This window comes from Phascolarctos cinereus, unplaced genomic scaffold (assembly GCF_003287225.1).
Source record: "Phascolarctos cinereus isolate Bilbo 61053 unplaced genomic scaffold, phaCin_HiC Scaffold_1;HRSCAF=81, whole genome shotgun sequence".
Lineage (NCBI taxonomy): Eukaryota > Metazoa > Chordata > Mammalia > Diprotodontia > Phascolarctidae > Phascolarctos > Phascolarctos cinereus.
In genome coordinates, this window is record NW_027555514.1 from 79,262,015 (window position 1) to 79,288,419 (window position 26,405).

General features: G+C 35.7%; 1 protein-coding gene across 2 annotated transcripts in view; it reads right to left on the reverse strand.

The window, feature by feature from the left end:
- Nucleotides 1–3,852: 3,852 nt before the first annotated feature.
- The window catches only part of WDR37 (WD repeat domain 37), a 110,072-nt gene continuing 87,519 nt past the window's right edge, over nt 3,853–26,405 (reverse strand). For both annotated transcript variants that reach the window (XM_020990368.2, XM_020990367.2), the window contains exons 12-14: nt 21,269–21,403; nt 20,651–20,765; nt 3,853–7,233 (exon numbers count right to left, since the gene is read on the reverse strand). In XM_020990368.2, the coding sequence (XP_020846027.1) occupies nt 7,102–7,233; nt 20,651–20,765; nt 21,269–21,403 (382 nt within the window). In that variant the 3' untranslated portion in view covers nt 3,853–7,101. The remainder of the gene's footprint in view (nt 7,234–20,650; nt 20,766–21,268; nt 21,404–26,405) is intronic.

Consider the following 26,405-nt stretch of genomic DNA (forward strand, 5'->3'; position numbering starts at 1 on the left):
CATGCTGAAATACAATGAGGTACCTGTCATCTCCATTGTTCTGTCTGCTATTGGAGTTGAATGGAAGATGCTTCCACTGAGACTCAAAAAGAGCTTAGATCCTAAAACATTTGCTCTATTGCAAAGGGCCGTTATTTTACGCACCTGTGCACAGAACATTAAATAGAAAAGAATAATAGCAGTATATTGAGTTATCCCAGGACCACAACTCTCCAAACTCCACCCCCAAAGATGACAATGAGATAATATAAAAATAAATTAATAATACATTCCTGGCTTTTTATTTGTGGGTCATTTGCTTTTTGGACAAATTCCTAATCCCAAGGTTTCTCCCTGTCATCCAGCACCCTTCTAAACGGTCTTTCTCTGATGTCAGTTTGTATGTGCTCAGAGAATGCTAATTTATTATTTATACATATTTTGGAATATGGAATAATTCAAGTAATACATAATTTGGAAAGAAAATCGGTTGCTAAAACATCATATACAATGTATCCCAAGTGTTCTTATAGTCACAAACAAAAATGACATTTGGGTCATCGGTGGTTTTGAATTATTCAAATCATTGTCTCCATTAGCAGATACATTCAAATTGCCGATAATGCTAAATACCTTTGGCCAACAGATGAAGGAGTGTTTGGTTTTGTTTTTCAAGTCATTGGAATTAGAATTTCCAACCCCAGCTTTGATACACCTGGAGGAAGCTTCAATTATCTAAAGGGAAATAATCAACCATTCTCAATACTCTGAAAGCAAAATTATTTCTCTTTGGTTAAAATATGTACATATATACATATGCACATATATGACATACAGAACTTTCAGTGAAGTCAGAAAATGAATGAAGCTGAATGCTGCAGCTACAAAATGGAATCATAGCATGGACTATGCCTACTTTGCTCGTAAGTTAGGCTTTTCAGATCATACTTGAAAATTTAAATACTTTCTTCTGGGAGAAAAACCATGTGAAAAGGATTATTGGTCTATTGTTGTGTTTTTAAAGACTGCATCTTCCTATCTTGGCCAGGCTGGAAATACAGGGGCTAGCTGATCTTTCTACTGATGAGTTAGAAGTTTTGACCTGCCCCATTTCGGGCCTGGGCCATATGGCCTCTCCCTATGCAGGCGGGTTGCTCCCCTGCTTCCAGGGGGCTCACCATATTGATACTGGACTCAGTACAGACAACCAATTGACTTAGCCCACATCAAAGCCCCAGACACCTAGCAGTCTCAGCCCTCTCCAGTAGCTGAGATTATAGGCATGCACCACCATGTCTAGCTGATTGTTCAGATATTAAACAAAGACACTAGTATTTGTGGCTGTGATTTTTTCTCTTCCACATGTATTTCTTTAAAGCACCATCTGTTCCTCAAAGTGACATTTGCAAAACTGTGAATGAGCATACAATAATCCAAAATCTTTTGTCCAGTACAACTAGAGCTCTCTCTAGCCCCAAAGTGGCTCTGCTGTTTTTTAAGTCCTTGGTTTTTTCATTTTTTACCAAAAGCTGGTTATTAAAAAATTGTGTTTTTAATTACATGAAATGTTTATCAAGTTGGAGTTGAGATTTGCCCAAAGGAGAGGCAGAAGATAGTGAAGAGTAACTTGAACACATTAAAAAACAAGGAAGTATTCAGAAACAACTAGGTGGGGCAGCAGATTGAGTGCCAGGCCTGTAGTCAGGAAGACTTATCTTCCAGAAGTTCAAATCTGGCCTCAGACCCTTACTAGCTTGTTTAACCCTGGGCAAGTCATTTAATCCTGTTTGCCTCGACTTCCTTATTTGTAAGGTGAACTGGAGAAGGAAATGGCAAATCACTCTAGCATCTTCACCAAGAAAACTCCCAATGGGGTCATGAAGAGTCAAACACAACTGAAGCAACTGAGCAAGAACAATAAGAAGTACAAAAGATTTCTTCAGGCTACATACGTGTAGGACAAGTCCCACATGATTCTGGAACCTTGTAGAGTATTTCAGGTAATCAAAGTCATGCAAGCACAGCTCAAACCACCATCCAGCATATTTTCTACCAACAGACCAGAAACCATAAATCAAATGGCAAAGATTTTAATAAGCACAAAATAGCAAAATAAAATAACACAGGAAGATCCCTCCATATACAAAGATGTATAGTTTCCCATAGATTCCCATACCACTGGTGGGAGAAGGAATACTCTTTAGATGACTCAATATGCTAGAGGTGCATACCAGCTGAAACACTGTCTCCAACTGATGGTGTCTTTCTGCTCCTCTGCTTCTCTCCCACAGCGGCAACTGACTGCTGTTTTTACAGCTTCACACTGATGCTTCTCTACAGAGCTACTACAGTCATCTCTTGCTGGGATCCTCTCCATTGAGATAGCTGTAGCCATCTGGAGAAGCACTCTTCTACCTCAAAGGAAATATTATCACTCTTTATGAGATTACCCAGTCAAAACACGTAGATCTAATCAACAGAGCTCTTTTGTGAGGGAAAACCAGTCAAACCCAAGTGGCAAGGAGAGAGCCTCTCAGATCCAGATCACAGTCAGGGTTTCCTTACCCTGCTCTCAGGGAATTTCCCGAGGTAGGGTTATTTAAGTTAGGGTAGATCCTTATCTCCTTTCTGGTCTTTGCTTCCTTTTGCATAACATCTTCCTCAATTAAATAGTAAGTTCCTTGAGGGCAGGGACCATCTTTTGTCTTTCTTTGTATCCCCAGTGCTTAGCACAATGCCTGGCACACGCTGTTGTTCAGTCGTTTTTCAGTCATGTCCAACTCTTCATAACCTAGCACATAAGCGCTTATAAGTATGAATATCGTGCTAATATTAAGGATACAATACAGCACCGAGTTGGGAACTTGGATCGAGTCACAAAGCTTGTGAATGGAGCCATAGGGCAATGTAAATGGTCATATTTTGTCTAATAGCAATGGAAATATTAATATGATTTGATTATTGATCCAGAGTAAGAGTTATGGAGAGCAGTTGTTGAAAGGCGATCAGAGGGAGAAGTTCATGGCAATACACATGTAATGGCAAAGCACTCATCCTCTAATCCAGGTAGCTGTGCCCTGGTAAGTAGTAAAGTTGCCAGGTTGAATAGATTTATTCCCCTGGGGTATGGGTGGGAGGCAGAAGGTTAGGGTGGGTTACTATTTCTTATAAGAAGAGAGAGACAGCAGAAGGGCAGATGGCAAGATATGTGCATGAACTGGACCCTAGTGTTCTTGTGATAAAGCATGAATCAATCTTCACTTTGGTCCCTTTGTATCTAATCAGCCCCAAGGCCTGCCTCATCCTATTTAATCATCAACCAGGACATTAGGACCTAGAAAGAAGCAGCATCTTACTATTTTTCCTGTTCAGTCTACTATTTCCCGAAAGGAATAATAACCATTGGGAACAAGACTTAAGAAGACCAAACTGGGTGAAGTGCAGTTATAAGTCAGGTTAGTAAAGATTTTATTTTATGAAACGTGTTAGAGAAATTCCTAGGATTTCTGAAGTGCAATACATAATGCCTACAGTGTTCATCTTAAGCCATGAACTATAAAATTGTTAAAAAGAAACTATTAATAACTGAAACAGTATCAAGTAATATTTGAAAGCCCCTGGAGGTTTCTATAACCACTATAATGCTTCATTCATATAAGAATATAATGATGTACAAAGAGCTACTTGTCAATCTTGATTTACATTTTCCCATGGTAAATAGTATCCATTTTTTTTAACCATAAGTTTTACTTTCAAACTGAAATAATAGAGTATTTTCTGATATTTTGATGACCTCTACAGGAAAAAAAAAGGTTTTTAATTGCTTTGCCCAAGTGTTATTTTTAACAGAATTGTTTTCAGTGGAAAAAAAAATTGAAAATAATTTTGTATTTATTTGTTTTGGTACCTCATTAAATGAACAAGAAGGTGAACGTTACATTTTTCCTATTACAAAAGATTTTTTAAAAATTCAAATTGGAAGTAATAACTTTTATCTAACTTGTTCTCATTTCAGCTGTGGAAAACGTCTAGGCCTGATAAAAATTATTTTCAGAAACTGTTAATTGACCAACGCAGGACTATTTGAAACACATATGGAATGTTATAAAACATGAGATAGTTCATATACAACTTCAAAAACAGTAATCACAGAACATGGATGTTTTAATGAATTTCAAATTTCAATGAAGACACTAAAACACTTAAAAAAACAACCAGCACAGTAAAAGTAAATAAAAAACAAGTAGATCCATACAACACTTACAAATACATATTTCTTCCAAAAGAAATTTGTATTCACAAATTTAGGCAGCAAATGTTTTACATCAGATTCCAAAATATGTACAGATTTTGAATCTGTAAAAAAAAGGGATGTGCACTGGTAGAGAAAAAGAAAGCTACATAAGACCACTACCTTGCCTAACAATGTATCTTCTGTGAAATTCTGCATCGATACATATTTTTTCCCTAATACACTTTCCTCCATTATTAAATGAAATTCTGGACATGTCTGCATTCAGCATGAAACATGACAATTTCAACCCTAAAAATTCATTATCACCAACTGCCTACCTGACTTGCTGGAAATAACATTTATGGCCACAAATAGATATTATATAAAATTAAGTTAAAAGATGATACAGTGGTTAATAGTGTAAATATTAGCCTGCTCCTAAGAACTCAGCTCTAGCACCTTGAGGATTTACTTTACTTCCAATGAAAATGAGTGTGTATACTCATTTCTGGTGTCAGAGGTTGGCCCCTCTAGTTTGTGGTAAAAGTAAGCAGCCACTGGCAGTGATGGATACTAGTCTGCATAGATCTGAATGGCCTTCATGTCATGTATTCTAAAGACTTCAAAAACATTAAGCAAAAACAGGCTAAAACTTGGTTTGTAAAGGTTGAATCAGTTATTTCTGTGTATATATTGATGTATGAATGTATGCATATGTATAATATATATGCATATATGTAAATATGCATATTTATATTTCCAGCAGTGATTCCAAAACATCCGAATTTCCAAATTAAAAGAAATCAAGTCAATAACACTATCTCTGTAATCTAGCATTCAAGAGCAAGTTAATAATACTCAGGCCTTTGAATATACAAGAAAGGGGACAGGAAACGGTATTTTGAATATCAATTTTCCAAAAGTTAATGCGTAACAGGTTAAAAATAAGTCATAGCAAATGCCTCAGCAGAATCAAGGCATTATGGCAAAATGTTCTTCAGAAAGCAGTAGCTGAAACCTGGAGCGCTTTTATTTACTATAGTGGCAACTAACTCTGGAATCCCCAAACTGTATTTGAGCTAATAAAAAATCAAATTTGAAAACACATCAGAGCCTTCCGAGTTTCAAAGAAAAATGTACTACAATAATGTTTATTTACTTCTTATCACTTCATCAAAAAAAACCCCAGCTTTATACAATATTATTCTTTTGTTGTTTTAACTTATAACTCACTCTTTTTAGGAATTCCCTCCTTTTTTTCTTCTTATTCCTGAATAAACCAATGAATGTTAATCAACCCCTGCAAAATTATATCTAACTATGTAAGTTCAGCTACTGTTCTATGTATTGTGTCAAAAAATGTCGCATTCTTTTCACTCACAATAAGCTCTTCTGAAGAGCCTCCTATTTCCAATTAGCCCTACACATTACTGAATGGGTATATCAGTTACAAAACTGTGAACCACCCTCCCACATCACCTAAAAATAAGGGAGAAAACCATGAATAAAGAAAAATGGCTGTCCAAATGTGAAGGGCAGTACACCAAGATCCCTTTTTAAGTAAGACTACAAGTCAACAAGAAATAATACTTACAAATTTTAGTATGACATTCTGATCTCAAGGAAGCCAAGAGTAATAGGATCACTCACTCTGCAATATGATAAGGTATTGCAATAGCTCTAGTCTCAGCTATTAGTCTGAGAGAAAAGAATCTTCCAAACTTACAAATTTTTTTGTGTTATAACTTTATCAAACCAATAACAAGTTGTTTATATTCAAGATACATTTGGTGTGATTGTCTTCTTCCCTTCTGATTTTAATTCAATATTCCAGCTATAAACCAAAAGTGCTTCAACTAGGCCACAGTGAGATTCAAAGTTCATAACATTCATTTGTGAGGTAGTACTCATGTATTCGCATTGCTGGCTCTCAAATGCCACCAGGGAAGTGGACCTATTTATAAAGATGCAAACTGAAGGTGTAGAACATAAAAAAGATTTTGTTTTCAGGTAGGTCACCAAAAAGTAGCAAGTCCTTCTTACAAAGGTCAAGTCACAGTCATTGGGTAAGTCATCTGAAACTTCTATAAACTGTTTATAACCACAGTTATAAACTAAAGTGCTTTAAATTTTGCTTCAACATATTTCAGTGATTAGAATCCTATTTTGGAATTGTTAGTGCAAGACCTTATGAAATTGAAATGACTTAATATTATTAGGGCAGAAAACACCTCTTTTTAAAAAGAAACTTCCTTTGAATGTTGAGTCAACATTCTATACATACTAGAAGCTGCTAAACTTTTACTTCTCAAATCCATGCTATTTTTACAGAACTATACTCAAACTTAATATTGAAGCTGTATTACACTGAAGCACTACATATCAAAACTTCATGTAAGAAGTAAATATGAAATGTGTGACTACCAGTGTGACTACATCAACTCAAATTCAGGCCTTCAATCTTTTCAAAATATAGTAGATATTTATGATTTTTCTGTAAAATGCAAGAGACCACTACCTATCTCACAACGAGTATAAGGATTTCACATTGACACTGAATTCACAGAAATGTAATGCCCTACTGTTCATGTATCAAATGTGGAATAATTCATGAGCCTTTTATGTGCTCTATGGGAAGTGAACTTCATTTCTAATGACCAATGGATGCCAGTATATAAAAGGTCAATACACAAGGGGAAATCAAGGGAAGAAAAATGATCACACATTTTCAGTTCATTTCATGCAAACTGGGCACAATGTGGAAACAACATTTACATAGCCCCCTTTTTAGGGTTCAATTCTCACAATAATGGCAGATCAATACGCAGAAATATCTGCATGAGTTAAAAGTCTATGGCAAAAAAACAATTGTGGAGAATCCACAGATCTTATTTTTCTTGTAGCAAAGCAGGGATGTTGATGTTCCAGCCAATGGCCTGGCGATCAAACCCACAAGTAAACAGGTTGCATACTGGATGATCTTCACTCCAGGCTGAGCAGCACACCATTCTTCTATGGCCCTGTAATGGTCAAACAAACCAAAATTAGTGTCCAAAAAAAGACCTATAAAATGGCAACCAAATTAGCACTGGGGATAGAAAGAAAAGCAGAATCATGGTCCTCACCTCCAAAGAATTCACCTTCTAATGAGGAAGACTATATGCAAATAATAATGTACATCCAAAATGTGTGTGTGTGTGTGTGTGTGTGTGTGTGTATAAAATGTAAATGGAAGAGACCCTCAGAAGGAAAATACTAAGTGGAATGGTTAAGCAAGAGGCAGGAGTTCAGAAGAGAGGTTAGGGATAGATAAAGATGTAAGAATTATCTGTGCAGTGACAATCGAACCTGAGTCTCAATTTCTCATCTATAAAATGAAGTAGTTGATCTAGATGGCTTCTCAAATCCCTTCTAGCTTTAAACTTATACTCTTCTTTATATGTGTGTGTGTGTATACTTATATATATACACACACATATATGAAAAATATTCCATTACTTATACTCTTTTATATATATGTATATATATATGTATGTATGTATGTATGTATATGATATTCCATTACATTCATATACCACAACTTATTTAGCCATGCCTAATAGATGGGCATCCCCTCAATTTCCAATTCTTTGCCACCACAAAAAAGAGCTGCTATAAAAATTTTTGTACATGTGGGTCCATTTCTCATTTTTATGATTTCTTTGGGATACAGCCCTAGAAGTGGCATTGCTGGATCAAAGGGTATGCACATTTTTACAGCCCTTTGGGTATAGTTCCAAATTGCTCTCCTAAATGGTTGGACCATTTTACAACTCCACCAAGATATATCAGTGCTCCAATTTTCCCATATCTTGTCCAACATTTATCATTGTGCTGTTCTGTCATGTTAGCCAATCTGATAGGTGTGATGTGGTACCTCAGATTCGTTTTGATTTGCATTTCTCTAATTAACAGTAGTTTAAAACATTTTTTCATATGCCTATAGATAGCTTTATTTTCTTCTTCTGAAAACTGCCTGTTCATATCCTTTGACCATTCCTCAATTGGGAAATGACCTGTATTCTTATAAATTTGACTCAGTTCTCTATGTATTTTAGAAATGAGGCCTTTATTAGAAACACTGGTTGTAAAATTTCTTTCCCAGTTTTCTGCTTCCCTCCTAATCTTGGTTGCATTGGCTTTGTGCAAAAACTTTGCAATTTAATGTAATCAAAATTATCCATTTTGCATTTCTTAATGTTCTCTATCTCATTTGGTCATAAATTCTTCCCTTCTCCATATATCTAAAAGGTAAACTATTCCTTGCTCTTCTAGTTTGCTTAGAATATCAGTCTTTATATCTAAATAGTGTACCCACTTTGACTTTATCTTGGTATAGAGTGTAAGATGTTGGTCTATGCCCAGTTCCTGCCATATATTTTTCCAGTTTTCCCAGCAGCTTTTGCTAAATAGTGAGTTCTTATCCTAGAAACTGGGGTCTCTGGGTTTATCAAATAGTAGATTAGTACCGTCATTGACTGTTGTGTCTTGCATACCTAACCTATTCCACTGATCCACTACTCTGTTTATTAACCAGTACCAAGTAGTTTTGATGACTGCTGTTTTATAATACAATTTAAGATCTGGTACAGCTAGGCTACCTTCCCTTGCATTTCTTTTCATTAGTTCTCTTGATATTCTGGACTTTTTGTTCTTCCAGATGAATTTTGTATTGTTTTTTCTAGCTTTATAAAATAATTTTTTGGTAGTTTGATTGGTATGGTGCTGAATAGATAATTTAGGTAGAATTGTCATTTTTATTATATTAGCTCAGCCCACCTATGAGCAACTGATAGTTTTCCAATTATTTATATCTGACTTTATTTGTGTGAAAAGTATTTTGTAATTGTGTTCTTATAGTTCCTGGTTTTGTTCTGGCAGGTAGACTCCCAAGTATTTTATAATGTTTACAGTAATTTTAAATGGAATTTCTCTATCTCTTGCTGCTGAGCTTTGTTAGTAATATATAGAAATGCCAATGACTTGTGTGGGTTTATTTTATATCCTTGAACTTTGCTAAATTTATTATTTCAAGTAATTTTTTACTGGATTCTCTAGGATTCTCTACATATACCATTATAACATCTGTAAAGAGTGATAGCTTTGTTTCTTTGCCTATTCTAATTCCTTCAATTTCTTTTTCTTCTCTAATTACTACAACTAAAATTTCTGGCACAATATTAACAGTGGTGATAATGGAAATCCTTGTTTCACCCCTACTCTTAGTGCAAATGCTTCTAGGTTATCCCCATTATGTAGAATGCTTGCTGATGGCTTTTGATAGATGCTACCTATCATTTTAAGGAAGACTCCATTTATTCCTGTGCTCTCTTGTGTTTTTAATAGGAATAAGTATTGTATTTGGTAAAATGCCTTTTCTGTTTCTATTAAGATAATCATATGATTTCTGTTAGTTTTGCTGTTGATATGGTCAATTATGCAGATAGTTTTTCTAATACTGAACCAGCCCTGTATTCCTGGTATATATCCTACCTGGTTATAGTGTATTATACTCGAGATAAGTTGTTGTAATCTCTTTCTTTGCTAATATTCTATTTAAAATTTTTGCATCTATATTCGTTAAGGAAATTGGTCTATAATTATCCTTCCCTGTTTTGGCTCTTCCCAGTTTAGGTATCAGCACCATATTTGTATCATAAAAAGAATCTGGTAGGGCTCCTTTTTCACCTATTTTCCTAAATAGTTTATTTGGTATTGGAATTAGTTGTTCTTTAAATGTTTGATAGAATTCACTTGTAAATCCATCTGGCCCTGGAGATTTTTTCTTAGGGAGTTCACTGATTGCTTGTTCAATTTCTTTTTCTGAAATGGGATTATTTAAGTATTTTATTTCCTCTTCTGTTAATCTGGGCAATTTATATTTTTGTAAATATTCATCCATTTCACTAAGACTGTCAAATTTATTGACATACAGTTGGGCAAAATAGCTCCTAATTATTGTTTTGATTTCCTCTTCTTTGGTGGTGGATTCACCCTTTTCATTTTTGATGCTGGTAATTTGGTTTTCTTCTTTCTTTTTTTTTAAGTCAAATTAACCAAAGGTTTGTCTATTGTATTGCTTTTTCCATAAAACCAACTCTAAGTTTCATTTATTAGTTCAATAGTTTTCTTAATTTCAATTTTATTAATCTCTCCTTTGGTTTTTAGAATTTCTAGTTTGGTGAGGATTTTCAATTTGTTCTTTATCTAGCTTTTTCAGTTGCACGCCCAATTCATTGATCTCTTCTTTCTCTATTTTATTCATTAAGCATTTAGAGATATAAAACTTCCCCTAAAGGAAACCTATAGTCTTATGATAAGATGGTATGACTAGATAACACCTAAAGTTTCTGTCAGCTCCGAAACTATGATTCCACGATCCTGACAAGATATATTTACATTACTGTATGGTGGGGGGCGGAGCCAAGATGGCAGAGTAAAAGCAGTGACTTGCTTGAGCTCTCCCCCAAACCCCTCCAAATACCTACAAAAAAAATGGCTCTAAACAAATTCTAAACCCACAAAAAGAGAGTGAAGCAAATTTCCAGCCCAAGACAACCTGGATGGTTGATCAGAAAGGTATATCAAATAGAGTAGGGGGAGGAATGTAGTCCAGCTTGGGTGTGCAGGTAAAACAGGCCTCAGTGAACCTGGAGCAGCCCTCAGAGGACTGAATCATGGGCAGCTGTGGCAGTTTCCAGACTTATCAACTCACAAATGCCAAAGACAACTTAGAAGGTCAGTAGGAAAAGTCTATGACTGCAGTGAGAGAGAAGATCAGTCCCAGCCCCAGTTCCCGAGCTGGTCCCAGGGCGACAGCTGCTTCCAACCCACAGACTGAGGGGGAATTGAGTGGCTGATCAAAGAGGGATGGCAGGGATCTTTTTGTTGGTGCAGGATTCTCTTGCTTTGCCCATGCTTGGACCTGGGTCACAGCTCTGGGTGGTAGTCCTGGGGTGAGGAGGAGTGCTGGCATGGTGGAACTTGTAGTGGTGGTGAAGAGAAAAACCTCCTCACAGTTCCAAGGCAGACAAGAGTGCTTGTGGTCACTCACAGACCAGAGCACAGGCCAGGAAAGGAGTAAACACCTTGCCCCTTATCATACCACCTTGGAAGAAGTGAAAATTCACAGGTCCCTAGAAGTATCTCTGAAAATAGCTGCACAAAACCCCCAAAGCTTGGGACAGTACATTCTCCACATTGGAAGCAGACCCCTACCTTAACAAAGAGCTTATAATTCACATAATTGGCTGGGATCAAGAGCAAACTTTGCAAAAAAAGTCAGACCATAGAATATTTCTCTGGTGACAAAGAAGATCAAAACATACAATCCAAAGACAACAAAGTCAAAGTTCCTACATCCAAAGCCTCCAAGAAAAATATGAATTGGTCCCAGGCCATGGAAGAGCTCAAAAAGAATTTTGTGAAGCAAGTAAGAGAAGTAGAGGAAAAACTGGGAACAGAAATGAGAGTGATACAAGAAAATCATGAAAAACAGGTCAAGAGCTTGCTAAGCAAGAGAAAATAACAACTTAAAAAACAAACTAACCCAAATGGCAAAAGAGATCCAAAAAGTCAATGAGGAGAAGAATGCCTTAAAAAGCAAAACCAGCTAAATAGAAAAGGAAGTCCAAAAGCTTACTGAAGAAAATACTTCCTTAAAAATTAGAAGGGAGCAATTGGAAGCTAGTGACTTTATGAGAAATCAGGACACTGTAAAACAAAACCAAAAGAATGAAAAATAGAAAACAATGTGAAATATCTCATTGAAAAAACAAATGACCTGGAAAACAGATACAGGAGAGAGAATTTAAAAATTATCAGACTATCTGAAGGCCATGATCAAAAAAAAAGAGCCTAGACATCATCTTTCAAGAAATTATTAAGGAAAATTGCCCTAATATTCGAGAATCAGAGGGCAAAATAGAAATTGAAAGAATCCACTGATCACCTCCTGAAAGAGATCCCTAAAGGAAAACTCTTAGGAATACTGTAGCCAAATTCCAGAGTTCCCAGGTCAAGGAGAAAATATTGCAAGCAGCCAGATAGAAACAATTCAAGTATTGTGGAAAGATTTAGCAGCTTTTACATTAAGGGACCGTAGGGCTTGGAATATGATATTCCAGAGGGCAAAGGAGATAGGATTACAACCAAGAATCACTTACCCAGCAAAACTGAGTATAATCCTTCAGGGGAAAAAAATGGTCATTCAGTGAAATAGAGGACTTTCAAGCATTCTTGATGAAAAGACCAGAGCTGAATAGAAAATCTGACTTTCAAATACAAGACTCGAGAAACATGAAGAGGTAAACAGGAAAGAAAAATCATAAAGGACTTATTAAGGTTGAACTGTTTAGATTCCTATATGGAAAGATGATATTTGTAACTCATGAGACCTTTGTCAGTATTAGGGTAGTTGGAGGAAAAAAACTGTATGTATGTAGATAGACAGACAGATAGATAGATAGATAGATAGATAGATAGATAGATAGATAGATAGATAGATAGATAGACAGACAGACAGATGGCACAGGGTGAGTTGAAGATTAAGGGGTCATATCTGGAGAATAAAATTAAGGGATGAGAGAGGATTATACGGGGAGAAGGAGACAGGAAGAGGTAGAATGGGATAAATTATCTCATATGAAACAGACAAGAAAAGACTTTTATAGTGGAGGGGAAATGGGGGGAAGGTAAGAGGAAATGAGTGAATCTTAATCTCATCAGATTTGGCTTAAGGAGGGAATAACATACACACTTAATTGGGTATGGAAATCTATCTTACCCTACAGGAAAACAGGGAGGGAAGGGGACAAGAAAGCAGGGGGGATGATAGAGTGAAGGGCAGATTGGGGGAAGGGGTATTCAGAATGCATGCCATCTTGGGGTGGGAGGAGGGACGAGATGGGGAGAAAATTTGGAACTCAAAATCTTATGGAAGTGAATGTTGAAAACTAAAAAATTAATTTTTTAAAAAAGAAAAAAATAAATAAATAAATTACTGTATGGCAAATGATTTGTACCATTAGGTAAGTAGAAAAACTACAGAGCACCAGTTTTTCAAACAAAAAAATGGAATGGTGCTCTAATCTAATGCCTACCAAATTTAAGTCTTAATAAAAACTGAATTACTGGAAGAAAATATTCCAAAAACATTTTAAATATACATTATAAATCTTCCCATAAAAAGTCATATTATATGTACCCATACACAAAGACATGTTAAGAAATACCTTATGATGGAAAAATAATTGGAAAGTGAAAGTGGTATTAAGAAAAAGAAAAGGGCATCAATGAATTATTTTTTTAAAAAGAAATAATCATAAACAAAAAAATCTGATAAATAATAAATTAAGACACAACAAAAATGCATTTTAATGGGCAGAATTATCCATGAAGAGACCTAATTATTTTGATGCCCCAGATGCCTCTAAACTTTTGCAGGTGTTGACTGGTTATAAAGCCACAAGAGGACCCCTCATAAGAAGGTGAACAACCAAGTCATGAATTTCTCTGGCCATGAGCTACTCATACAAACTAATGTAATTAGAGGTTACAACTGATTTCAGTAGGAATAGCTATATTTATCAAATCATGGAATTTTTGAAGTATTCAAGTGGTCTGTAGATATTTGATTAAATGATATAAACAGTTTTAAGCAGTGTTGTCTAGTTTTATGCCAAAAATTCACTGTACTAGAATCAACATTACTTGGTTATAAAGATATTCAGCCAACTGGGAAAGCAGTGTTGTGAAATAGAAAAGGTTCAGATAAGAGTGAGAAAACATGAATTCAAATCTAGATAATCTTGAGGAAGTGGCACATTTCCTAATGTGTAAAATGAAGAGGTTGGAAAAGATGACTTCTAAGGCCTTTCCAGACTTTCCAGACATACATCTATAGTACTAAAACATTAACAAAAACCAAACAAACAAACAAAAAAGACCAGCAAATAGAGCTTGATCTGGAGGTTTAGTAAAAAAAGGGAGAATTATTGAATGTTATCTTATGACACTTATCTCTTAACGAGTTTGAAGTAATAGTTAATAATTCATTAACTTCACGTATATAATTATATCTAAAGATTTAAATTATTTAAAGGTTAGAAATTCAACACCATCAAGATGATACTTATGCCAGAAACACTGAAACTAGGAAAAGAAAAGATCAAATAAAACCAAACTATAAAACTGCAAAATCAAATCAAATACAATTACAGTATTACATGACCAACACAGAGAGTACAATGGTCTTATTTTTGCCAAGACCAAATGGTTGTGATCATTACTCAAAGTCTGTTCTCCCTACTAGTAGAGAAGACAGAGACTTAAGAAGCCTTTTCATTCCTCAAGGTATCTGGTAAAATAAAGTGTTTCTTAAAAACAAAACAAAACAGCCTAAGAGAATAAGAGTGTAAGAAGTGTTATCTGAAAACGCAGGGGAGGATCCACACCCACATCAAGGGGACAAAGGAAGGCAAAATGAGACCCAAAGAAGGAAGGAAAGTAAGTTACTGCAACCTTAGAGAGTTCACATAGGTGGGTATCCCAAAAGTCTTTGTGCAGCTTTAAGCTTTAATGTCTTCTGTTTGAATGACTCTTCCCAAAAAGAAGGTAGTGAGACTCCCTGAGGAGAAAGCAGTTACTTGTTTCCAAGGAAGAATGACATAAATAAGAAAACAGGAGTTGTAAGATGAGAGGCCATCTAGTAAAGTAGTCTATATAGTGGGCACAAACCCCAAGATCAAAGACAAAGTGAAAGGTCTCATTATTAACCCAAACATTTCGGCAGTAAAGAACCAGAAGGAAAGTGGGAATGGATGAACAAACTGTTGTATCTGAATATAATGGAATATTATTCTACCATAAGAAATGACAAAAAAGGATATTCACAAAATCCAGGAAAACAGGAACTAATATAGGGTGAAATGAGCAGAAGCACTAAAGAACAATTTGTACAATGACAACACTGTAGAGATAAACTTTAAACCACTTAAGATATCTGATCAAGGCAACATACCATACCTCCAGAAGACCAAAGATAAGATAGGTGTGGAATAAGGATGTAGTAGAAGGAGAGACACAGCCCCTGAATGGATGGGGCTTATTTGTTAGAAGCATTAATTTTTTCCACCTCTCTTGTTTTTAAGGGGGGTGAAGATCTGCTGGAGGGAAGGAAGCAATGGTGATGTCAAAAAAAAAAGGAGAAAAGAAAAAGGTGGAGAATCACTGATTTTTTTTAAAAAATGCATAAGAAAGAAGCAAAGGAAGTTTTAGAAGGAAGCCCAGATAAGCGGGACAGTTTTAAAGTAATGAAAGTTGATTTTTATTGTAATGAAACAAGCAATACAGAATGGAAATTCACAATTTCATGTACAATTCTTTTTGCCTTTTAATTTGTATATAAAAATTCTCCTTTTTTGGTATTTAAGTTCAAAACAAAAACAGGTTTTTAAAAAAAAGCAAGCTGAGATCAGAGATCTCATAACAGTTTTTTGGTCTGGTTTGGTTTTTTGGCTTGTTTTTTTTTTTTTGTATGTGTGTGTATAAATTCAGAATAAGAAACAAATTAAAACCAAAAAACAAGGAAGGTTCTAGGGGAACCTGAAGCCTTGAGGCCACATGTGGCCTCCTAGGTCCTCAAGTGTGGCCTTTTGAATCCAAACTTCACAGAATAATAAAAGTATCTGTTCTGTGAAGTTTAGATACAGTCAAAGGGCCGCACTGGAGGACCTAAAGGGCCACAAGTGGCCTCGAGGCCATAGGTTCCCCACCCCTGTTCTAGAAAGTTGGGAGACTATAAGAGCAAAATGTTCTATAAACTGTCAGATGGTGTCATCGTATCAAATATTTCTGCTTGTGTCTGTCACAAAAAAAAATTTCAATTTTGGAAGAGAATACTGGGAGGGTTTTGTTCATTTTTCAAAAACGAATATTTTTTGACAAGTCACCAATATAACTTGTTTTAAAGAAAGAAAAAAAAAGGAAAATCCTAGAGATGAGTTCTAAACAATGCTACAATTTAGATAGATTCAGAACTAGTGGAACGGCTGAACCCAAAGAGTAGGCATTAATGGTTCAATTAGCATGTGGACCTCCACAAGTTCCTATTTTGACACTTCACTATGGTATGCTGGTAACTATGAGTTCTCAAAAGCTATGCCAGTGGAGAACAAGCTCTGGCAGATACTATTTATCACGTTAAAGAAAGGTTTCAGGTATGTCCTTGACAATATAATCAATCAGAGGATCAAAGAATGTGAACTGGAAAGAACCCAGGACATCTTCCTTTCTTCCTCAATAAGCTCACTGCCTATCTTACAGTCTTTCTTTCCATGCCAATGTCTGCCCACAAATTAAACAACTTCGAACATACATTACTGATGCTGTGTAGTGGTTGAGAGCTGGGCCTAAAGTCAGGAAGACTACCTGCCAGGTAGTGAGTGCTTGTTTCTTTCCTTCTTTGTTATAATAGCTAGAGGCAAGTGGCACAGTGGATAGTGGTGAGCCTGGAATCTGGAAGATCTGACTTCAAATCTGCCTTGAGACACTTATTAACTGTGGGACTGGGCAAGTGCCTTAATCTCTGTTTGTTTCAGTTTCCTCAACTGTAGAATAGGGAATAATAGCACCTACCATGCCAGGTTGGGCAGCTAGGTGGCACAGTAGATAAAGCGCTGGGCCTGGGGTCAGAAAAATCTGACTTCAAATTAGGCCTCAGACACTTACTAGCTGTATGACCCTGGGCAAGTCACTTAACCCTGTTTGCCTTACTTCCTCATCAGTAAAATGAGCTGGAGAAGGAAATGGCGAACCAATCCAGTATCTTAGCCAACAAAATTCCAAATGGAATCACAAAGAGTCACACACAACTTAAACAACTGAACAATATCATGCAAGGTTATCGTGAAGATCAAATGAAGTATTTTTTAAAGTGTTTAGCACATAGTAGGTACTAAATAAATGTTTCCTCTTCTCCTTCCCTCCAATACTCTAACTTCCTAGGACTTCAATCCCCTCAGTTCCCATTATCTACTCCTCCACTCCACATCAACTACACGAAGAGATGGTCATATCCTTGAATCTCTCAAGTGTTCCAATTTTCCCTTCGTGTACTCTGAAAATCCTCTCTTACCATAATCTTCTATCATTTCATCTCTCCCTGCTTTTACAACCCCTAACTATTCTTCATCCTCCCCATGACCTCCATTCTTTGACCGTTCAATTTGTCTCTAGGCTACTACCCCTAAACTCTTCTCCCCTCCTCAATCCTTTGGTGAACCAAATGAGTTCTATACAAAAAGTGTCAAACTTGAACAAGATTAAAATGTAACTGGGAAATGTTTAACAAAATAAATAAAAACACAACATGGCACTTGTTGTTGTCTTTCAGTAGTTTGTGTCTGACTCTTCCTGACCCTGTTTTGGGAGTTTTGGCAAAGATAATGGAGTATTTGCCATTTCCTTCTCCAGCTCATTTTACAGGTGAGGAACTGAGGCAAACAGGGTTAAGTGACTTGCCCAGGGTCTCATAGCTAGTGAGTATCTTGAGGCCACATTTGAACTCAAGAAAATGAGTCTTTTTGATTTTAGATGCAGCAACAAGGCACTCTATCCACTGTGCCACCTTGCTGCCCTAGAATACAACACAGATAATGTTAATTTCTGTTTTTTTAAGTCAATATCCCACCTCCATCCCATCAGTTTTTCAGTCTTACACTATCTTCTACTCTTGACTCCCTTGCCTTCTTGTACTACTGCCAATCCCAGCTTGTCAAACTTCAAGCCTGGATTAACTCTACTAATCCCCGACAGCCCCCGCCCTCCCTCCCACTGCTGAATAGGACAGGAGGAAATCATGAAACCATGCTGACCTAACTTGACATAAGTAGATTCACTACAAATTTATGCTTTTTAATCCCCAAAAATTTATGCTATTTAATCTCAAAAAATAGCAAGAAAATCATCCTACTCCTCCATAATCAATACCTACTTACTCTCCTTGGCAATTGATTTAAACCTCACCTCAAGTCTATGTGGTATCGCCATCATCCACAGTCTCAGCTGAAGACCTTAACCCCCTTCCTTAACTGAAAAAACTGAGGTCATCAGCTGACTGAACCCTCCAATGGAATGTGGGACCCAGAACTAAACATGCTGGTCCTTGTAAGGTTTGATGAAGTAAGAGTACAGTTGGATTATCATTTCCCCTATTACTGGACACTATGTCCTTCAATTTACCCCAAGATCACATTTGCTTTATTTGTTGTCTTATTACACTGCTGATTCATAATCAGCTTGCAGTCCCCTAAAACTTTAAGATCTTTTATAGAACTGCTATCTGTTCACAACACCCCCATTTCATACTCGTGAAAAGTTTTTTACTTAAGCATAATACTTCACAATTAGTCTTACTGAATTTCATCTTATTAGACCCAGCCCAACACTCTAGTCTTCTAAGATTCCTTTGAATCCATCTCCATCTATTCTGTTAGCTATCCCCCAGCTTTGTGACCCTTGTGAATCCAATTCTTATCCCACTTACATCTTTACAGAAGTCATTAGTAAAAATGTTAAAGAGCACAAGGCCAGCCACAGATAACTAGAATGCTCCAATGGAGATCTCCTGCCATGTTGACAATGAATTAACAACTACTCTAAGTCTGTCTATCCAACCAGTTCTGAATCCACTGAATTGTACATTCCTTGAAGCCAAATTTCTCTACTTTCTCCTTAAAAATATTATGAGATACTTAACCAAAAAAAACTGCCAAAATCTAGGTAAACTATATCCTATCATCTTCTAGTTTAGTCCTGTCAAAAAGGAAATTAAGTCAGACAAATACGATGTTATAAATGAAACTAAGATGGTACTTTGAAATCACAATTTCTCTTTTTAGCTATTCCAATACAATACAATATCTCTTGAGCATTACACTCTAGGATTTTCCCTGGAATTGAAGTCATGTTCACTGACTTGTTTTACAGATTATGTTTTCTTTCCTTTTCAAAAAATCAAGACATCTGCCCCTTTTCAGTCTTGTAGTACCTCTCCCATTTCCCATGATCTTTCAAATATCACAGATATTTGGGTAAGGGAGAGTTTTCATGGACGACACAGTGGTAACTGGGTAGATAGTGCTACTAGTAGAGTAACAGGAAGTTCAGAAGGGGGAGGATTTGGAAGGAAAGACAAAGAGTTCTATTTTGGACATGTTGAGTTTGAGATGTCTATATGACTTCCAGTATAAGAAATCCAAGAGGCAGTCAAAGATGCATGACTGTAGCTTATCAGAGAGAAACTAGGCCTCAATATACAGACCTGGGAATCAGCTACAGAGATGATAACTGAAAACATGGGCACTGATGAGATCCACAGAGGAAAAAGGAAAAAGGGCCCACAATAGAACTTTGAGAGATGCCCATGTTTCATGGGTAACTCATAACTAAAGAAAACAGTCTACATGTGTTAAAGATATCCTTCACCCTAACCATCCTCTCTAAGCTCCATCCCCACCCAAACTTGATGTCTACTGTTAACTGGTCTATTATACTTGGGTTTTAAGGTTTACAACAACTCTGTGAATTGGATAGATAAGGAACTCTAAGGACTCTTAAAAGTTCTAAATCTATGAATCTATGAAGTATTATTATCCTCATTTCACAGAAGGTAACCGGAGCTTGGAAGAGTAAATGGTCACACAGACAGTAAATGCTAGAGCTGGGAAATTATAACAGATTCAAAATGGAACCTAAATTAATAAGGATTTTTATTTTGTTTTAAAAAAAAACTTCCTTAGGATTTTAAAGCAAAATTAGGAAGTTGGTGATGTATGTCTTTGGGAACCTCTGCCAGCTCTTTATTCAGTAACTCCTCTTATATGGCTCCCTTGATTTTTAAAAATCTCTCTCTCTACTTTCCCCTATATCACAAGTCACTTATTGTACATTACCATCACAATTTAAAAAATGCTCTAATCAATTCATTCATGATAAAGTATTAATATCTGATAGTGCTTAATATCATATCCTTCTCTACAAGGAGTAATATTGCTGTTTTAACAGGTAATGTCCAACACTGACGATAGGCTGATAGATATTTGTGCACGTACTGTGTGTGCGCATGCACACATGCATGCAGATGCTCTGCAAACTTGGAAGGACCTACTAGTGACCCTCAAAGCAAACTACATAGATAACAGCATACTTCAATTATGTGCAAAGCTGGTCCTAGTTCAGGGCCTATTATTCAATAATTAGCTCATTATTTAGTTGTCTGATTTTTCAATACATACAGTTTCAAACAATTAATTTATAAAATTCTGAGCTCACAGTTACTCTTCATCAAAACCACAGAAGAGATGCAATGCTCACTTTGAAAAGTAGTAACTCAGTTACCTGTCTGTTACTTCGGGGGAGCCTTGCTAATCGTACTCCTGACATATCAAATAATCTAACTTGTCGGTTGTCATGTGGAAGGGCAATGATTCTTTGACCAACACATACATTAATCCTGCAGAGAAGAGATAAAAGCAGTTTATGTACAGAACCTGCCAAACAGGACTTCACAGAACAATTTTTTTATTTCACTAAAATGAATATTAACTACTTTTTGTGTTTTACTGAAAAATATGGTATTGGAGATATTATCTGAAGCAAGGGACAAAATTACTTATCTCCAGCTCCACTATATGCAGCTGTTACTCAAAACTAGACAAAGTCTACCCCACTGCATTAAAAATTATCTATAATTTCTGCCCATTGTTAAGTATATAATACAGAAAGAACCTAACTTTTGGGTTTGTTTTTTTTTTTAATCATACCAACCCAGGCTGATTTAATTTTTCACAAGTAAATGTCTATTGAGGGTCAATAATGAAATATGTAAATTATCTTCCAAAAAGATTCATTTACAAAGTTCTAAGTTAGATGCTTTGGGAAACTATATTCAACACTTTTCAGAGCATTAGGAAACTATTTTTATATACCTTTACATAACAAATAGTTTAATTTTACCTGTTTATAGCAGAGTCTGTTCGGATAGTTGCAATTGGGGATCTCATATTTTTCAAATCCCATACTTTTACAGTACGATCATCACTGCCTGAAACAACATTGTCCCCCACAGTAAACACAGCAGAGGTCACAGTGCTAAAAATAAAAGATAAAATATCAATTTAAAAACTTTAATTCAGGTTGATTTGTTTTAATATTTTCATAGACAATATTACATACTGTCCCATATAAAATACAACAATAACTTTTGCAAATTTCTAAGAGGGCTATTGTTGATATATTGATTCATATTATGTAAAGGTAAGTGATATTGTGTCTTCTGCTCTTATCATACTTTGAAAATTCTCTAACAAACAAAACTCAAATTTGGTAAATCCCATTACCTTCTCTTTCATCAAACAAAAAAAAAAGCTCATTCTATTAGCATTCTAACTTCTTTCATTCTAACAAAACAACAACAAAAAAAATGGAAGAGGAACTAGTGAAAAAAATATAGGCTGAAACCTGCATGAATTCCTATATTTCTGAGTATGTGAGAGATTCAAGAAAATGATATGCATGTGTATGGTTTATGACAATTTCATAAATTACTTCAAATGTAACTTTTAATCAAATCAATCAGAAATATACTTCTATAAATGGGCAATCAGAACAATGTATTACCTCAGAGTCTTACTATGCAGTTCGGTCTAATTATAATAATTACTGAACTTTTCCGCCACCAAGTACCTCAAAGAACCACTAAAAAAAAAAAATCAAACTGTGAGAATAGAAGGAGGGGATAACTCCCAGAGAGCTAAAAAGGAGCCAAGAAAAGTGTAGGCAGAGATTTAGAAAACCTGGATTATTGGCAGGAACAGGAAAAAGGGGATTGGGGAGTGGGGTTAATATCTTTTAGCCTTATGCATCTTCTACAATTTATTACTGCATTGGTCTGAACATAGCCCACCAAAAAAAATGGCATATCTGAGATTTCTTCGAAAGGAAAAAAAAAGAACATCCTCTGAAAATAATTATACAAAATTAATGCACTGAAAAAATCTTTTCCATAAGTTTTTTTCTTTTTACCATTTCTTTCAATTCCAATACAGAGGGGTCTGATTAATTATTTTTAGCACTGCCCTCTTCACCTTTGTCATTTTTGTTGCCTTTCTTGCTAAGATTACAATCATAGGCCCCACTAACATTTTTTACAAGGCAAATTTTGAGAAGAATATGGCCTGCATCTGGATCAACATGACTCTCCTTTCAACCTAAATACAGTGTCTTGTGTGTCTGTGTGGGTGTGTGTGTGTACATATGTATGTATGTGCATATATGTGTGAGTATACAGTACAGTACATAGCACTAATTCTTAATGACTAAAATTTCAAGGAATACAAATTTTAAATACTATTCAAAAATTACTCTGGCCTCCAATGCCAAATCTAGATGTAAATTACATAAGATATTCAAAGTTACATTCAATAGCTTCATTGTTTTCCAAGATCTTTGATTCTTTATAATGTTATTAATTCTTCAAACAAAATAGGAGTGTTTCTCCACAGGAAAAACCATACCCAATGCCTTTCTGGTGTAGGAAATCAGCTTTCCCCCAGTTGAAAGTAAGAAACAGAAAAGGATTTCATGAAGCACTGTGCTTCAAACTCCATGACAGAAATCTTACTTCTTCATATAATAAGTTCTGATTGTGCTTATTACCTCCCCTTCCCTTTCTCCCTTTCTTTTATCTAAAAGAATGTTATTTTAAAAATAAGATAAAACCCAGATTCAGACCTTTATGGGCTTAAGCAAACAGTAAGGTGTCAATTTTTATAAGACATGAGGTACTAGCCAAGCTTTATGACCCCTAGAAGCTGTAACACATTTAAAGTTTTTCAAAGTGACTACTGAACTTAATACATACATATATATATGTATGTATATATATATGTGTGTGTGCGTGTATATATATATACATATATATACATATATATGTGTATATATATATATATATGTATGTATGTATATGTATTTATTTTCCCCCAAAGACTAAGGTATTCTATAGGTTTAAAGTCAGAGTAAGATGAATCCACAGCACACAAATATATTGCTACCACCTCATCAGCCTCAGTCACATGGGCTATCAACCTGGTACCCTACTTTAAAAGAGTACTGACCACTGTTTGGATAATATATGAATCACTTCTCATGACTGCATATATGAGCTCATAAATCAAAAGCCTGACTAATTTTCAACTATTAGATTTACTGGCATACTTTCTAGTTGGGGTCATACACATCAATTTCTTAGAATTTAGTAATTCTAATTTTAAATGTCAGTTGTTCCTGTCACTTCTGCTGTATTATAAGAATTTGATTTCATGTTCTATTCAGACTACTGATTAAGATTAGCACTATCCATGTCACAATGGCCCAGTTTACGAAAGCCTTCTTAATTTAAATTGACGTCAAATTAAGCTCTAATTAGGACTAAACTCTATTAAATTGATGATACAAAGTTTCTCAGTGTAATACCAAAGTGCAGCAAAGCTACTAATGGAAAATTTGACATGACGCCTGAATCAAAGAGCTTCACCAAAACTTTCTGATCATCTTCTCCATAACACAACTACTACACACAATGTGAGAGGTTTAGTGTGTAACTGAGCAGTGTTTTTGTCTATTTTTTTAAAAAAACAGGGCACATTTTCTATTTTCCAAGTATGCACTCTTTTAAACATATCTACATGAATACAAATAAAATTCCTAAAACAGACCATTTCATGTCATTTCTCCCAAGTTAAAAGGTAAGCTTCTTGTGGGCCAGAACTAGGTCATACACACACTTTTCTAGTATACCTGTAGCACCCAGAAGAGTACTTGACACAGTAAGTGTTCAGAAATTCTTGATTAATTGATGGACAAAAGCAAACTACGATAACAGATATCTTTAGGTTAAGATAATAGGAAAAGTGGTTGGCCACATAATACCACTATCACATAATACACTAAATAATAATACATAAAGATTAGTAAGATATCACAAAGCATTCTTTAACTCCAAATTTATCAAGCACCTTAAGAATTTACCAACAGATGGAGAGGGCATAAAGGGAGGCAACCTTGTCTAAACAAATGACATACATTCTGAATCCAAGTCTGGTTGAACTCTGATCCAGATGCCTTTAGATTTACTGGAAATCAACTATACCTCATTCACTATCAGAAAGTCTTATTTTATCCTGAAATCCATCAGAACTATAAGAGTAACTGAAAACTGCTATTAGCCCACAGTGAATGGCAACATGCAACATTCATCCAAGGTGAATATCATCCAAAAATGTCTTAGTCATCTGCAGGGATATTTAGTAGAGGTTAACTGAAGTTTTTTGGTACTCAGTAAGAACCAAATGAAATTTGCCAAAAATATCTAGTTATTAAATCTCACCAGAGAACTAAGATCTTTATAAAAGCTCATAAAATACTCACCAAAAGGGTATTTATGGTCCTGCTACAGTTTCGCTGTATTTTTTTTAAAGGAAAGTAACATTAAAAATCTCAAATCTGACAGAACCAAAAATGGTGGGATTCCTGCCCTTAGAAACACAGGAAGAATCCATTCCCTATGAAACTCTAGCAGTCTATGCCATATCATAAGGTAAAAGGTTGATATTCTCACTTAGAATTGACAGTGACTATTCCTAGATTTCCTTGGAATCTCCTAAGGAAACCTAGGCTCCTGGCTTTAGAAAAAGCAAAGGGAAGCCAGATTCCCTCAAGCAATATTTCCCTTTAGCATTATGTCTAGAGTCCCAGTTTGAGGGAAGAAGTGGCTAGAAAAAGGAAGTGAGTGGGAAAAATTAAGCTTGAAACTATGGTATTAACAGAAAGAGTACTAGTCTTCTTCAAGATAGGGTTGAATTTCAAGCTCTGATGCTTACTGGTTATCTTGAACAAATCTCTGAACTCCTCTGTGCCTTAGTCTCAACTGTAAAATGAAGAAAATGTGATCCTTGGATCACAATTTTAGAGCCAAAAATGACCTCAGAGAATACCGAGTCAAACTCTCTTCTTTGACTTATGGGGAAAATGAGGCCCAGGGAAGTTTACTGACTTGGCCAAAGTCCAACCAGGTAGGAAAGCCCAGATGCAAACACAAGTCCTCTGAGTCCAAATCTAAAGATCTTTCCAATATTCTTTATTACCACCCATACATTATGAAGAAAGTGTTTTATAATTCATCTTACATAAAAATGAGCTATAATATATGAGCTATAATGATCTGTAACTGTTCCTCAATAACAGCAAAAAGAGCTAAGCTATGCCTTTGTAAAGAGGTAGAAAAAAATTATCTCAAAGAATGATCATTGTCTCTCACTCTCCTCTTTTTTTTTTTTAGACAGGAACTGATTTCACTAGTGGAGGCATGTCCCTGTAAGAAGTTCCTTTTAACAGTACAGATCAGCAACTCTTATGAAATTTGCAGTTAATATATAACTCTATGGTGACAAAATTCTGGAAGCCATTGACCTGGATGAGACGAAAGAGGGTCCTTGATACAGCAAGGAGGAAAGTAGTTAGCTGAGTTATCGTGATCAAAACTGAGCTTAGGCTCTGGTTGTCACCTCTGATCTACAATAATATGAACACTAGCAGCATCCCTCTGAAAAGAAAAATGTGCTTGGTGGAGGAATCAGGTGAGCAATATCAGATTTGAAACCAAAAAGAGTCAATCATTCTTGACCCTGCATGGAAGAGAAGGCTCAACAAACTGAGAAAAGAAGAAACTTCTTCACTCTAAAGGTCCTGGACTAAGAGATGACTAACAAGCAAATCCTAAAAGGTCTAAGAATCCCCACAATCTGAACGCAGATGGAAGTATATTTTTTCCACTTATTTTATTTTTTCTCATGTTTTTTCCTTTTGCTCTGTTTATTCTTCCACAACTGTGACAAATATGGAAATATGTTTTACATGATAGCACATGTATAAACTATATCAAACTGCCTACCATTTCCGAAGAGGGGAGGGGAGGAAGGGAGGGAGAAACATTTGGAAATCACAATCTTGTAAAAATGAATGCCAAAAATGTTCTTGATATGTAATTGGGGAAAAAATAAAATAAGAATCTCCACAATCTAAATCAACTTCAGCT